Genomic DNA, 15,742 nt, shown 5'->3' on the forward strand with positions numbered 1-15,742 from the left:
GTTAACCCCACCACCTCTGATGAGCTCTACTCATATGTAGAGGAGTATCTCCTCACAGAGGAGCTAGAGAGACTGGCGATGAACAGGGACTTCTGTGACTGACCTCGGTCTGATCAACTCCAGATCTGATGTTGTGGGTGGGAGTTTTCTTTATAGCGACAGGCACCTCAAGAGCCTGTTTCCTAGACAAACAATCATTTAAAACGACATACTGCAGATATTATTCACGGAGAATCACAGCTGGAAATGTGATTTAGTCTGGAACGGGTTTTAATCTGCAAGTGGAAAACTGCCAGGTGGGGTTGCACAAGAAACATATTCCTAAGAAAAATAATTTTAACCATCTATAATTGAGTGCACAGCACACAATGTGGATTCTTAAAAATATGTAATATTTATTAAATGCTGGTATTTCTGTGTAGCTCCTAAAAAGAAGGTGCTCACAATGGAGTAAATCAGCATTATGACATTAAAATACATTGCGTTTAAACATGCACATTTTGGGCCGTACATTAAGTGCACATTTAAAACCAAAGTGTTATTCAAACTAAAACATTTACGGTCTCCAAACATTCATTTTTAAGAACAGGATTCAAATGATGTTGTATTTGAAAACATCCGTTCAGCTGCAACATTTAAAGGAAATAAATATCATTAACATATACACACTGCACATTTCCACATCATTATTAGTGAACTGCCTTAAATGTTTAAAAAAATATAAAAGATGCATTAACCTAAAAAGACTTTAAAATATTACTGTGATGCAGTAATGTTCTCATATTGCACAGCTGTAACAGCAACACACAAATGTGGAATGTGTAACCCCCTGTGGCTTGAGGGGGGTATTGTGCAGCATCTTTACTTGCCGTTTCCCATGGACGAGCGCAATGGAAGAGTGCCCTCTGCCCAAGAGTCGGGGTACTGCATCATCTTCTTCCACAGCAGGATCTCCTCCCTGGTGGAGTCTGCCATCCACTTTTCCTTTCCCTCCTTGATAGTCACTGTGCAAACATCAGTTTAAAATGACTTGAATATTCTCTCTCTCTCTCTCTCTCTCTCTCTCTATATATATATATATATATATATTTCTATTATATAATCAAAGAATGCTGAAAAAATGTATCATGGTTTCCACAAAAAAAATATTGAGCAGCACAATTGTTTTCAACATTGATAATAAGAAATGTTTCTTGAGCATCAAATTATAAATGTAAATGATTTCTGAAGGATCACTGAATACTGGATGGCTTTGAATAATTCAGCTTTGTCATCAGAGAAATAAATTGCATTTTAAAATATCAAACTAAAAAAACTTTTCTTTTAAATTGTATAATCATTTCTCAATATTACTGTTTTTACTGTATTTTTTATCAAATAACTACAGCCTTGGAGAACATAGGAGACATTAAAAAGATCTTATCAGCTCCAGTTGCATTCAAATTAATCATATCAATAAAGCTTGAATGAAAAAAATATACCTGAATGGTGTTACAGTGATACTTCTGAATTCGGTGTCTGCAGTCAGTGAATCCAGTAATTAAATCAATGATAAAGGCTTCTGAATTGATTTCAACTCAAAGGAATATGTAGCAGCAGATGCTCTTACTTCCTCCCAAGCTGAGGCGAACTCCTCCCAGGAAGTCGTTGCTGGACAGGGACTCTCTGTCCCAGACAGTGAGCTCCAGACATACATCCTTCAGCTGCTCCAGACTCAGGTCGTTGTACACAAATGTGTGGTTGTAGTTTGGGTTCTTTGTCTTCTTCACTACCGGAGTCTTCTTCTTTGAGGAAGACTTGCTCTTTGATGGCAGCAGATACCTGAAGAATAGAGTTAATAGAAATAAACAAACAAGGGCCGTTTAAAACAAAACAGATGTAATGAAACAGATGCTTGCAAACCCTTTCACAAAGGAATCGCATGTGCCTCCAGTTTTCATGGCTGTCAAGTTTTTGGCCTCTTTGATCAACACGTGCAGCTCAGTACCATCCGCGGGTATGGTCTTTTTCCCTTCAGTAGCAAATAGAGGCATAATTTACTATGTAACACTAGTTAAAGACCTTTTATAGATATGTTAACTGTGTTTTCCCTCACCTTTTCCATTAGAGTCCTCTGCATGTGTCTTGTATGCTGTGACACACTTCAGTGAAATCACCAGCTCGCCTTTGTACTGATCGAATGGAGATGCTGGCTGGGCAGCTGCCTATGAAGACAAACGGAAAAAATATGTAACGGTACTACTAAACAAAACAACAACTTGAGTACAGTGGCATATTTATGTGGCATCAAAACAAGTATATACCTTTCCTCTAAGAGCCATGCACTCTTGATGTGCAGAGTCAATGTCATGGCTATCCATTGGTACCTCCACCTCTCCCAGAAAGGCATTGTGGCCAAAACGGTCATAGTGCCAAACTGAGAGTTGTAGTGTTCGAGTCATCAGCTGGGTGCGGCTGATGGAATACTAAAACAAACAAGCACAAGACAGGTTGTCAATATGAAATATATTCAAGTAAGAGGTTACCATGTAGGAGCTTTGGCCAGTTGTTTAGTCTGTTTGTATGAACCACGCATGCTGTTTGCTCTAGATTAAAATGGGGCAAGCATATGAACTAATATTTATCTGACTGTGACTCGGTGATAGCACTGTACTTATCTTCTCTGTCAATACCAAGCCCATTCGAAACCTGAAGTTAGTGTGCAGGGTTTTAATTACCCGACATAAAAGCACAGCACTATATAACAGTGTTGCTATTATTGCTCAATGGTATCAGTGTCTGATAGTATTTGTTCCAAACCATGAAAAATTAGTTATTTTGGGGAGTTTGATTTAGCTGAGAATCAATTTATTGAAAATGCTACTATTTTTAAATACGATCTTAAAGGAATTGAAACTATACCTTCAGTGTTTCCTTAAAACTGGGGTTAATGTTATGTTTGATTGAGGTTTTCTTCTTGCTCTTGTCTGGGAGGAGGTAAGCCTTGACATATCTGTGGAAAGGAATCAACCAATCGGGAGAGTTTAGCAGTGATTTTCTCTCTGTACCGGGGAAACCCAGTGGTATGGTTCACTGGTGAAAAATTATTATTCTTGGAAGACAGTAAAGAACTGAGACCCTCTCAAGAAACCACATGGAAATCACTTAGCATATGCTGTGTGGAGGCCCACTTACGGGTTGCACTTCTTTTTTGCTGCATCAGCATAAGCCAGTCCTTTACACTCACGGACCACAATAGACAGGCTCTGGCTCGGCTCATCATAGCTGAGAGAGAAGAAAATATCTCCACTCACTTTCACACGATCGTAGTCTCCTGCTTCACTGTACACACTCATTGTACTACCAAGAGTGGCCTGTGGGAAGAAAAAAAAAACAGCTGCCCAGCATATTCAAGTGTCTAATATTTAATTTTATTTAGTTTGTGAATAAAATAAATTTAAACAAAAAAAAAAAAATTTAAATACTGTTGTATTATTAGTAACAAGTTATTTACAATTCAACCATTTCAATATTACTTCATTTTAATAATATTTAATTTTATTCTAATTAATAATATTAAGGTGGGTTACCCTTGAGTACCCTCCCAGACTTCCCGAGCTATCACCGAATTTCTGCCTGTGTATATTCACCAAGTTATCAATATCTTCCTCCTCCTCCTCATCATCATCCTTATGAAACAAGTCAGACATTCAGAATAATACAGTGCAAACTTGTTTAAAATAGTCTGAATTTGTTTGAAATTAACTCACAGCATTAAGGCCAGGAACTGACTGGCTTCTATCTCCCATAGAGGGTGCAACATTTTCTGTTCCATCTTTACGCAAATCAAGTGTGGAGGCTGGTTTAATATTTATGACAAAACAGTGTTTGCATCTTTAAAACCCAGAGTAAAATACTAATAATAATAATAAATGTATGTACACTACCGTTCAAAAGCTTGGGGTCGGTAAGATTATGTATTGTTTCTGAAAAAAAATTATGTTATATTGACCAAGGCTGCATTACTTTGATCAAAAATATAATTTCTTGCTTTGTCTTGGAAAGTTTTTCATTCATAAATGTAGATGGTTTAAATCTAAACCCAACTTTAACCAGTGGATGAATGAGGTTAAAATTTTGTGCAAATCTTTAGAATTGGTTAAGAACAAGAAAGCTCTCAAATTGATTTAGTTTTTGGGGCATGTATAAACTAATGTAAAAAGCCCCTTTTGGTTTGTTTTATTTGTTCTATTTATTTCTTTTCTTTTCTTTTCTTCTTTATTATTGGTTTATTGTGATCGTTTGTCACTGGTTATGCTCAACCTAAGGCTGTTCACGTGTTGTTAGATTATGTGATGTGTTTATGTACCTTGTTTGTTTGTTGTAAATGGAAGCATAATAAAAAAAATTAAAAAAGTTAGAGCTGGATAAGAGTATGTTAACATACAACTTAATCCAACTAAAAAATAAATCAAAAAGATCAAAAATATAGTAAAAACTGTAATTTTGTGAAATATTACAATTCAAAACCGTGATACATTTCTTATTTGATAAATAGAAAGAGCAGCATTTGTTTGAAATAGAAATCTTTTGATACATTATAAATGACTGAACTGTCACATTTGAACTTGCTGATCCCATACTTTTGAATAGTGTATACTCATAATATAATGTCACCTGATAGTTTGTGCACTCTTCTAACACTTTTCTTGAAAAGCCCATCCACATCACGCAATGAGTCAGAGCACGCATTCATGTGATGAATTAATGAGGCCTTAATTTGGAGGGATGATGGTGGAAAAAGCAAGACAATAGGTGACACATGAACAGAACAAGGACAGAAAAATGATATGGCTAAACAGGGTGAACTATGAATAAACACTTACTGTCTCATTGGTAGATGGGCTTTCACTGTTAGCGGGGACCATCAAGATGGACACTGCAGAGCCTGCTGGACTAGTCTTGGCTGTCGGTTCCTCTTTTCTAGGTGCAAATCAGAGGCTTGCATCACACTACTACATCATTAGACATGGATTTCTGTGTCTCATACACAGATTTTACCTTTGCATTAGGGAGGTACTGTGGGATGATTCGGTCTCAGCAAGGCTGCTGCCCAGACTGGCTTTTTCTATTGATTCTGTGTCACTACGCTGTTGCTCTCGCACATCAAGTCCCTCATAAGTCTCAAGAGGTGAGCTGAAAAAATGAGACGGGATGAAGTATAGAGTGCTGGACAAAGACGTCATCCTAATAAATAACATTAAAACACCTCAACTATACTGGCACTGCATGGCTGGAGAAATAGTACACTCAAAAATATAAATGTACTTTTATTTACTCATCCTAACATCATTACAAACCTACATGCTTTTTTTTTTTCCTGTGGAACACAACAATGATAAGATATCAAACAAACAGGTTAGACATTATTATCAAATGCATTTGCTTTTGGGTCTCATATTGTGTGTGTGTGGTTTGCAGAAAAAAATAACAGCATACAGGTTACAATGGATGATACAAGGATTAATACATTTTGATAGAAATGTTATTTTTGGGTGAACTATCTCTTTAACAAAGAACTGGTCTGAGTGATCTTTAATAGAACAAAATGATATAACAGAATTATTAAAGAGATGGTTGAAAAAAAGTTAATATTTTAAATGAAATTGTAAATAATTAAATGATAAAGAACATTACATTATTTGCTCAGTAGAAACATGAGACTATATAATAAATGATGATTAAGACACACCTCTTATTTGCTAGTGCAATGTCCTTCAGTTTTGGCTTGGGCACAGGAACAGTTTGACTGGAATTCAACTCAGCTCTGTTTAATAGCATTTCCCCAGTTGTCTCATGCTTTTTACCTAGAACAGAGAGATATAATTTTTAAAAAGGGGAAGTAAGTGGTGTATAATGATTAATCTTAAAACACTGCCAGCCATTTAACTCTAAAGTAAACAGGATAATTATTCCTATGTCCTCTCCTCTTGGTGAAAGCACACACACACAAAAAAAATCTACTTTCCACCCTTTATAAAAACAGAAAGTTCAAGTTCACACTGCTCTATCAGACTGTCTGGCATCTGCTTCCTGCACTCACTCAGAGGCCTTTTCCTGAGGGAAACTCGGACTAAGTCGTGTCCAGGAGCTGTAGAATAGCGGTTAACCCTCTCGTCATTGAACCAGTCTCCGGTGCACATCTTCAGATCTCTGAAAGAAAGAAAAAAACTGAAGTTTCTGTTGAACATTAACCTTTTCCATTAAGCAAGGGCCTCATTTTCCAGTCTAATGTGCCTCTTAATAATAGGGTTTCTAAACGGACTGAGGCCAAAGAGAGGGGTGCTGGGAGGCATGGGGTACACACTCACATCTCTTTGGCACACACGGTGCACATCCAAGATCCGTTGGGTCGAATAGATTGACATTTTCTGCAAACCTGATGTTTGCATACTCTGCACTGGCTACCGCTGCGGGTCAGAAGGCCCATAGGCTCTTGGCAGCGGCCACAGCTGCGCTCACTGTATTTCCCACCGCCACGTTTCGCACCCTTTCTTTTGATTTCCAGCAACTCAGCTTTCAGCTTCCTAGGAGTACAAAAATTAGCATTTATTTTTTCCCCAGAATTTTTTGCCTGATAAACATCCTTTCCAAGTTCGAAAAAGAGTCTAAAGGCCTGTTCACACAAAGGATGATAACTATAATGATAACTTTAAAGTTTTAATAATCATTCTAATTTTGTGAGAATAGGGAAGTCCACACCAAGGCTATAACGATAATGACACAGAAGAATCACAAAAAAAAAAAAAAAACACTGATGGCCAATCAGAATCCATCAGACTTTAAAGAGCTCAAGCATTTAAAGCGGCAGATGACAAAACTGCAGATCATACTTACAATAAACAGAACATTATCGTCTGTTGGTGTGGATGCTAATATAGTGATCCTTATAATGTAGCTTTCTTCATAATTATAGTTCTTGGTGTGAACAGGCCTTAAGCCCTGATTGGTGTGATTTCATTTTATAGAAATAGACATTAAACAAACATAAAATTTAAAAAGTATAGGGTCATGTTTTCAGGGTTCTTACTGACCCCAAACTTATGAACGGTAGTGTATTTTTTAAAAAAAAAGTGTAATGTGATGTGTAATGAACACTTTAAAAAAAACGATGCCACAACAGGTAACAGTTGTAAAGTTTGCATAAATAAAGCTAAATTTAATTAATGGATTTTTTTTTATTAACATTTTATTTGATTAATTTATAAACAGTGACACTCACTTCACGCGCAGCTCCTCCAAGCGCCTCAGCTCCTCATCTCGTCGAAGGACTTCTAGTATGAATTCTTGCTCAGACTCAGTCAGGACGGATACGTTGATCTCCATGTTCTGCACCATCCTCAAGAGTCAAGCCCTGCTTCTAAGGAATAAAAAAACAAACAAATGGCTCTGGATGCATTAAGTCAACAAAATATAATAAATGTCAACACAAATGCAAATTACAGAAACCCGTAGAACCACATACAACCGCTTACCGAGTAACATACAAATGTTGCTCACCGATAATAATAGAAGCTCACCCAACAAAGAAGAGGTCATTTGCTTTTCAGAGATGACACTAACATATATAATGAGAGTGTTACACAAATAAAGCAAGTCTTGCTGTTTGTAAAAATGGTAGAGACCTGGAGACAGGGCTGAACTGACAAATAAAGGGAGTGACCTTTCACAGTTCATCCATACAGTGTCTGTCAGTGTCAGTATGTCAGAGGCTCCTCATCACCTCCCTGCAGGAGCTGAGTAGTTAAACAAGCACAAGGACACCCTGTGACATGCAGCTCCACATGCAAATTAGTTGGTTACTAATGGCTCGCAATGCCAATATCGCAGCAGGGAAGTAAATATATTCACATCCCAGGATCTACCACATAAATCAAGTATAAGCATATTAGCAGTAATAAATAATTTAATAAATCAAGCCAAACAAATGTATGTATTTTGCAAAAACATAGGTACGCCTGCTTATAAATGAGACAGTTTCTCATCGTGTTCTTACTGAAAGGACGAAAATAATGTTTTGAGCAGAGAGCATGAGAACCTTGTTTTGATTTGTCGCTTGTAAAATTATGGACAGCATATCAATAAAAATGATGTTGTTTGAGAATAAATAACTAAAGGCCAGCAGAGCCTGGGAAAAGGGGCAGAGCACTGGAATGTCATCAGGAAAAGAGGAAAACAACATGCAGTCAGCGTATCACAAGTGTTACAGCCCTTCATGGACACACAACCATGGGTGGAGGAGTTCAGCAAATGTTTTTTTTTTTTTTTATGAGGCATTTATGACTATGATTATTACTTGGTAGCACTCGAGAGCCTTGTAAAAGCCCTTTGAGCTCAACTGGTGGCAAAATTGTGAGAAAAGAAAAAAGAAATCAATAACCTTCAATTAAGACTGGTTTGGTCTATAGCCAAAACAAATGGACCTTCTGTGATAAACGTGTTCCTCGTTCTTTGAATGCTTGAGGAAAATAGAAAGGATTAAAATGAGAACTACAATGAATGCACTTTCTTCCAGCTACAATGATATAGATCTGAAGGATCTGTCCTGCTCGAACACATGGACAACTAACAACAACCTTCAATTCACTTAACTAAATTATCCAACATTAACGTTACATATAAAAAGTCCAATGTTAACCAGAAAAGTAACAGTTAACGTTAACGTATAGGAAAATAAAACGCAAACTAAGCATATAGGAAAATAAAATACAAACTAAGCGTATAGGAAAATAAAATACAAATGTTAGCACACTTCAAGATCTTAAAAGAAAAGTGACTACATCGACGCATAATGACGACAACTGAGAAACTCGACTCGTTGTGTCTCACAGGGAAGCGTTAACGTTATTCAAACGTAGAATATAAACAGTGTTAGTACAGTTTGTACAATAGATGCCTAATATCTCTAACAAATTCTCTTCATATGTGCTTTAAATGTTTACTTACCAATAGCGCAGGATCTTCCCACACTCTTTCTCTCGTTCCCTTCTCCCTGCGAGCTCACTGACTTCCAGCTTTGCCAAATAAACGTCGTCCGGATGACCAAAAATCACACACTGCTTTTTGGTCATCAGTGTTTTAAGATTTGAATTGATGTGAAGCTTGGAGAACAGCTTAAACAATTTTCAGTAACAAAATAAAAGACGTTTCATTTAAAATAATGCGAATTCATCTTTTGAAACGTACTAGAAAGCGCTGTAGTAAACAGGTGCGCACGACAGACGTCACCGTTTCCGCCATGGAATTGAGGTCATATGGACAAAAATCACACACTGCTTTTTGGTCATCAGTGTTTTAAGATTTTAATTGATGTGAAGCTTGGAGAACAGCTTAAACAATTTTCAGTAACAAAATAAAAGACGTTTCATTTAAAATAATGCGAATTCATCTTTTGAAACGTACTAGAAAGCGCTGTAGTAATGACAAAGAAACTTTTTGTATATACGCAAAGCTGTTTTGGTTTTTGATTAGCAAAAAGAAAAGAAAAATAATTTATCCGTGGCCCAGAGGGTACGAACATACACGACTAGGCTACCGTCCAAACGTTTGTGATCAGTAAGATTTTTTTAAAGATATTAATATTTTTTATTTAGCAAGGATGCATTAAACTCGAGCTCACTGACTTCCAGCTTTGCCAAATAAACGTCGTCCGGAACAAACGGAAACTTTTCCTCCGTTTTTTTTTCCTCCGAACTGTCTCCGCAGCTCGACAGGTGCGCGTCCACGACAGACGTCACCGTTTCCGCCATGGAATTGAGGTCATATGGACAAAAATCACACACTGCTTTTTGGTCATCAGTGTTTTAAGATTTTAATTGATGTGAAGCTTGGAGAACAGCTTAAACAATTTTCAGTAACAAAATAAAAGACGTTTCATTTAAAATAACGCGAATTCATCTTTTGAAACGTACTAGAAAGCGCTGTAGTAATGACAAAGAAACTTTTTGTATATACGCAAAGCTGTTTTGGTTTTTGATTAGCAAAAAGAAAAGAAAAATAATTTATCCGTGGCCCAGAGGGTACGAACATACACGACTAGGCTACCGTCCAAACGTTTGTGATCAGTAAGATTTTTTTAAAGATATTAATATTTTTTATTTAGCAAGGATGCATTAAACTGATCAAAAGTGACAGTAAATACATTTGTGTTACAAAAGATTTGTGCTATATAAATGCTGTTTTTTTTTTTTTTCTATTCATGAAAGGATCATAAAAATAAATTGTTTCATGGGTTCCACAACAAAAATGAGCAGCACAACTTATAAGAAATGTTTCTTAAGCACCAGATCAGCACATTAGAATGATTTCTGAAGGATCCTTTGACTGGGTGGCTACTGAAAACTCAGCTATTACTGTTTTTGTATTTTGATCCTGACTTCCAGCTTTGCCAAATAAACGTCGTCCGGATGACCAAAAATCACACACTGCTTTTTGGTCATCAGTGTTTTAAGATTTGAATTGATGTGAAGCTTGGAGAACAGCTTAAACAATTTTCAGTAACAAAATAAAAGACGTTTCATTTAAAATAACGCGAATTCATCTTTTGAAACGTACTAGAAAGCGCTGTAGTAATGACAAAGAAACTTTTTGTATATACGCAAAGCTGTTTTGGTTTTTGATTAGCAAAAAGAAAAGAAAAATAATTTATCCGTGGCCCAGAGGGTACGAACATACACGACTAGGCTACCGTCCAAACGTTTGTGATCAGTAAGATTTTTTTAAAGATATTAATATTTTTTATTTAGCAAGGATGCATTAAACTGATCAAAAGTGACAGTAAATACATTTGTGTTACAAAAGATTTGTGCTATATAAATGCTGTTTTTTTTTTTTTTCTATTCATGAAAGGATCATAAAAATAAATTGTTTCATGGGTTCCACAACAAAAATGAGCAGCACAACTTATAAGAAATGTTTCTTAAGCACCAGATCAGCACATTAGAATGATTTCTGAAGGATCCTTTGACTGGGTGGCTACTGAAAACTCAGCTATTACTGTTTTTGTATTTTGATCAAATCAGTTCAGCCTTGGTGAGCATAAAATACTTTTTTACAAAAACATTAAACATTTTTTGAATGGTAGTGTATATAATATAATACATATTGATGGTTGCTTATAAGATAATTGATGTTGCTCTTCATCTGTCATTAAAGATAAAGTGAAATAATCTTCACTGCTTTTCAAACATGACAACCACAAATAAGTGTTCAGGGTTCGTAAGTGAACAGTAACCAACACCACAGCCAGATTTTAAGAAGGTTTTATTTATTTATTATTTTTTATTACTACAAAACTCTAAAATCATTTTCCATTTCAAACACAAAAATATGTGGAAAATTCAGCAATTAGAGGGTAAAACCTGGAGCTAATTATAGATGGGGGCTATAATTAGAACAACTTTATACATTATTGTTTTTTTTTTAGAAAGGTTTACACTCCAAGTCCAGAACTACATGACTGATATGTGGTATGTATGTCTTAACATGCTCTATGTGCTTGATATTTGTCTTCCATTTGCTTCCAGTGATGTCTAACAAAAGTGTACAGATATGCCTGGCCGTGTCTGAAGCCCAGGCAGTCCATACTTGCATATCTCTCTGGATCCTTAGAGAACATTCTTTTATTGAAGAGCCTTTTTCAACATCTAAAGCAGATGAATGTTCAGGTGGTTCATGGTGCAAAGGTGTTGTGACATTTTGATGAATATGCAGTATTCCACCAGTGTTTCTCTTTAGCAGACGGCATGCCACTGGCCATCCCTCCTCCGAACTTGGTATGAGGCCCAAATTCACTCGATCAGCAAGATCACTTAATGGAAGCTAAAAAGGATGTCCAAAAGTTTATTAATTCAACCGACCAGCTGTGCAAAAATCAAAAAAGGCACAAGTGTGTTTATTATTAAAACAAGAACAAATATCTGCCAATGGAGTCAGAAAAATCAACTGATATTCAAAGGGAAGCCACATTTTCTGACCCCCACTGACAGATGTTTTAAGCATAACCTCACTTAATTTTGTTCAATTTCACAGAAAACAAGACTTCATATCTTAATTTTGCATCTCAAGTAAATGTTTCTTGATTTAAGGATGTTTAGATGTTTGAACTGGTAAAATAAATTACTGAGCAAGGTATTTATTTTAGTCCAGAATATGCAACATTTAATGCCATGACTTTACGAATTTATGATTTTCTGCTCTGATTTATGGCTGCTTTTTAAGACCTTAATTTGTGGAAGAGCAAAGACCTAGAGAACCCCTGATTTGGAAATGTTCACATAATGAAAAAATTATATATTATTATATATTTTCTGTTACCCAATGAGCTGATTATCATCCACAACAAAAATGTTTTTTTCCTCTGAAGCCAAACCCTAGATATTTTAGGCAATATAGAAATCCTGGCCAGGACGCGTCCGGGGATAATGGCACGTATGGTCACCCTACTTTATGAAAAGATTTAACGTTCTCCTTCTTTGATAATGGGGGAGCCTAAAAAAAAGCAGATATACTGACGTTCAGATGTTCAGTGAATTGGGTGCAAACATATATCTTTAATAATCGTGAATACTGACCTGGATATCAACAATTTCACAAAAGCTGTTCTGTGCGACATGTTTCATTAGTTCCACTAGATCAAGCTGTGCCAGAACAGATGCTACGACTGGAAGGGTTACAGTCCCATCGGAGTGTTTCTGTGCACAGTCCTTGCGGTCCAGAACACCTTGTGACTGTAAGTATTTTCTGAAAAACAGTTATATATAGTAATACACCAGCAAGTCTCCAAATACAGAAACATTTAAAACCATTAAAGTTAACTAGTTTTAACATGACAGCAACTTACTTTCTTATATTTACCCACATGTTTCATGGAACATTTCAGTATTAACATAAAGAGATACGTTATGTTGGTAATTATAAATCATTAACACTCAAAAGGACTTTATTTAATAACTGGCCAACTAACACTTTTTAAGAGATCTTCTATTTTGGTGTGTGATATATTTTTCATTGCAAACGCAAAAGGAATATTAAAACGTTTAATTATCTAAAACAAACTAATATGGGGGTCCATCAAAACCCTATTTGAACCTACACAGGAACAATGCACATGAACGAGACACCGTAGCTTTCGAGTAATATCGTTCCTACTTCCTAGTTGGTTCCGAGTTCCTAGTAGGAATATTATCAGTGTTGCACTTGTAGAGCGCCTGGAAGAAATATAACAGAGGTTATTATAAAGTTCTGTGTGTATCTGTTAATTTTTATATACGTTGTAGTTATAATAATAATAACAATAATGTAAGAATACTGTCTTTTTTCGAGTCATCAACGGTAGATGGCAGAATACTTTGGATTTTACCGCGAAAAACATCCGCGTGGGGGCGAATACAGCACGCCCAATCACAGTAAACGCAGCTGTCCCACGTGACACCTTATAAACAATTCTGAAAACAAGCAAGGTATGATATCTGCAGATGTTCTAGATAAAGATAATTATATATCCGCTATACCGTACCCTTTTTTCACATTTACAGAGGTTTAGTTCTGATAGCGTTGATCTAAAATGATTTTTCTGCGATCTTCTATCGTTATGTCAATTGGAAAAAAGATTATGAGTACAATTTATTGTAGGAGGAGACACGTCTTTAATTCAACTTCAGTTGTCATATTGTGTGTTGGCGAGTAACTAACGTTAGTTACATGTAAGGGCGTTACGTTATTTAATTACAAATTAAATGTAACTGTAATAAGTTACAGTTACTGAGAAAAAATGTGTAATTAAATTAAAGTTATTTATGAAAATGTTAACGATTTCAAAGGGGGTTACATCTGAATATTTACACACAGATTTAATTTCTTTCTTTCTCAAATTGCATTGACTGCTGTAAAATATAAGTCAGAAAGAGCTTTATTGCCAATTATGTTTGCACATACAAGGAATTTGTTTTAGTGTCACAAGCTTCCAGTACACAGAGGCAACAACAACACACAGATAATATAAAAAGATGTGAATAAAATACACGTGCATAAATATAAATAAACCACAAAAAAAGAATTAATTGTATGTAAGACACCAATTACCAATGTTTCAGGAGTTTAGTACGGAGAATAGTACACATGCTTATTCAATAACTGTTTTATTTCCTATTTGTGTTTATGCATATGCTTTATTTCGTAAGATTAAAAGCCCCCCACCCCAGGCATTATTAGATGCCAGTGTTTCCTGTCATAGCTATGCAAAGATTTGATTTAAAAAATAGTATCATAACTATTAAACTATTTCTTGTTATGATTTTAAATCTGTATTTAACCTCAGAACGATCTGAAAGTAAAAAGAGGTGGTAAAGTCAGATTTTTTGGCAGCTATGCTTTAAAATTAAATTATTATAATCTTAATTCAAGAATGAAGGATTTTGAAAGCCTTACAGTAATCAGTGTTGAGTACTACTGTAAGGTTAACCCTGCCTGGTTTAATGTTTGAAAATGATTAATAGTTTAAAACATTTGTTAGAAATTCAGAACAGTAATCAAATGTAATCAGTTACATTACTTTAATAAAGTAACTGAAATAGTTACACTACTTATTACATTTTAAATAGGGTAACTTGCATTCTGTAACCTATTACATTTCCAAAGCAACCTTCCCAACACTAGTTGTCACAATAGCCCTGGTTTCCCTTATATATTAATAATTGTAATCCCTTATATAATAGTAATTGTCACCTGTGCTTTACACACTTTGTTTTACTAGATGTCAGCAAACAGTTGTGTGACAGCTATCCGGCTTGATTCCCTCAAGCAAGCTAACAAACCACAGATCCACCTGCTACCTTGTGAAATAGAGCATGACGGACCTGCTGAAGTCTTCAAGTTCTTTAATCCCACTGTGAAGGAACGCAAACACAGTTAGTCAAATACCAGTACACACCTCGAGAATGAAACAAGTTGAAGCGCTCCACCCGATAAAGATAACACTGTTCTGCAGAAACGACAGTGTCATTCAGAGGTCGGGGGCTGAAGGGTCAGGAATTGCATTGCCCAAATGGATACACAGGCCTAGTGCTAAAAGAGGTCCAGAAGCCTGCATCTGATCAAGAAGTACCTGCACTGTTCTTTTCTTTGAATTCACTGACATGTCCTTTTAGAACACTAATTCTTAAAAAAAAAAATTCTTACATTTATTTTTAGGACAGAGTAGTAAAAGTTTCTTCAGTGTTCCATCATTTCACATACTGGAATCTGGAGACGCCTCCCACATCCGATGATGGAGTTGTGATGGCGATGGCATGGCCTCAGCTAGCAGAGGCAGTGAGTTCCTTTTGATAACTATTAATAATTTACCATCATTAGAATCTGCTTTACTAAAAACATTTTTCTTAATTCACTTAAAATTTCTCAAGTGTTAATTAACTTCTAAAACAATACCTCTTTCTGCAGATGCATGGACCAGTGGACAACTGATAATGGACAATGTTTTATTGTGGAGATCTGCTTCTCAAGTGCATAGTTACAGTTAAACAAATGTGAAAATTATTCTTTGTTGGAAGACAGTATAAGTAACTTACTGTGTTGTGGTAGTAACCACCATTTTTACCAAACATATGTTGAAGAATATCACAGTGCAACATGACTAACTATTAAAAGTCTTGTTTTATTGTTTTACCTTGTGCAGAATTTTAATTTAGACATATTTGGCCATTAT

At 35.8% G+C, this 15,742-nt stretch overlaps 2 protein-coding genes across 5 annotated transcripts; one reads left to right on the top strand and one right to left on the bottom strand.

The window, feature by feature from the left end:
• Positions 1–52: 52 nt before the first annotated feature.
• LOC107723819 (synaptotagmin-like protein 4) lies at positions 53–9,072 on the bottom strand. Of its 3 annotated transcripts, none has more exons than XM_016532524.1 (18): positions 8,986–9,072; positions 7,262–7,399; positions 6,351–6,566; positions 6,083–6,192; positions 5,732–5,846; positions 5,041–5,175; positions 4,866–4,962; positions 4,657–4,753; positions 3,750–3,838; positions 3,570–3,668; positions 3,175–3,353; positions 2,902–2,992; positions 2,304–2,465; positions 2,096–2,204; positions 1,903–2,011; positions 1,610–1,821; positions 870–1,004; positions 53–626 (listed from the first exon to the last, which is right to left on the bottom strand). In XM_016532524.1, the coding sequence occupies exons 2-18, from the start codon at positions 7,375–7,377 to the stop codon at positions 580–582; spliced, it is 2,118 nt and encodes a 705-aa protein (XP_016388010.1). In that variant the 5' UTR covers positions 7,378–7,399; positions 8,986–9,072; the 3' UTR covers positions 53–579. The 3 variants fall into 3 exon arrangements, with proteins under 3 accessions (XP_016388010.1, XP_016388009.1, XP_016388011.1); XM_016532523.1 differs by having other exon boundaries at positions 54–626; positions 3,750–3,850; XM_016532525.1 differs by lacking the exon at positions 53–626 and having other exon boundaries at positions 631–1,004; positions 3,750–3,850.
• A 3,679-nt stretch (positions 9,073–12,751) lies between these two features.
• On the top strand, positions 12,752–15,699 carry LOC107723821 (ribonuclease H2 subunit C-like). 2 transcript variants are annotated; one of them, XM_016532528.1, is made up of 5 exons: positions 12,752–12,769; positions 14,792–14,945; positions 15,026–15,138; positions 15,229–15,348; positions 15,478–15,699. In XM_016532528.1, the coding sequence occupies exons 2-5, from the start codon at positions 14,792–14,794 to the stop codon at positions 15,499–15,501; spliced, it is 411 nt and encodes a 136-aa protein (XP_016388014.1). In that variant the 5' UTR covers positions 12,752–12,769; the 3' UTR covers positions 15,502–15,699. The 2 variants fall into 2 exon arrangements, with proteins under 2 accessions (XP_016388014.1, XP_016388013.1); XM_016532527.1 differs by lacking the exon at positions 12,752–12,769 and adding an exon at positions 13,451–13,499.
• The last annotated feature ends 43 nt before the right edge of the window (positions 15,700–15,742 follow it).

Source organism: Sinocyclocheilus rhinocerous, unplaced genomic scaffold (assembly GCF_001515625.1).
Source record: "Sinocyclocheilus rhinocerous isolate Xijiao unplaced genomic scaffold, SAMN03320098_v1.1 scaffold1085, whole genome shotgun sequence".
Lineage (NCBI taxonomy): Eukaryota > Metazoa > Chordata > Actinopteri > Cypriniformes > Cyprinidae > Sinocyclocheilus > Sinocyclocheilus rhinocerous.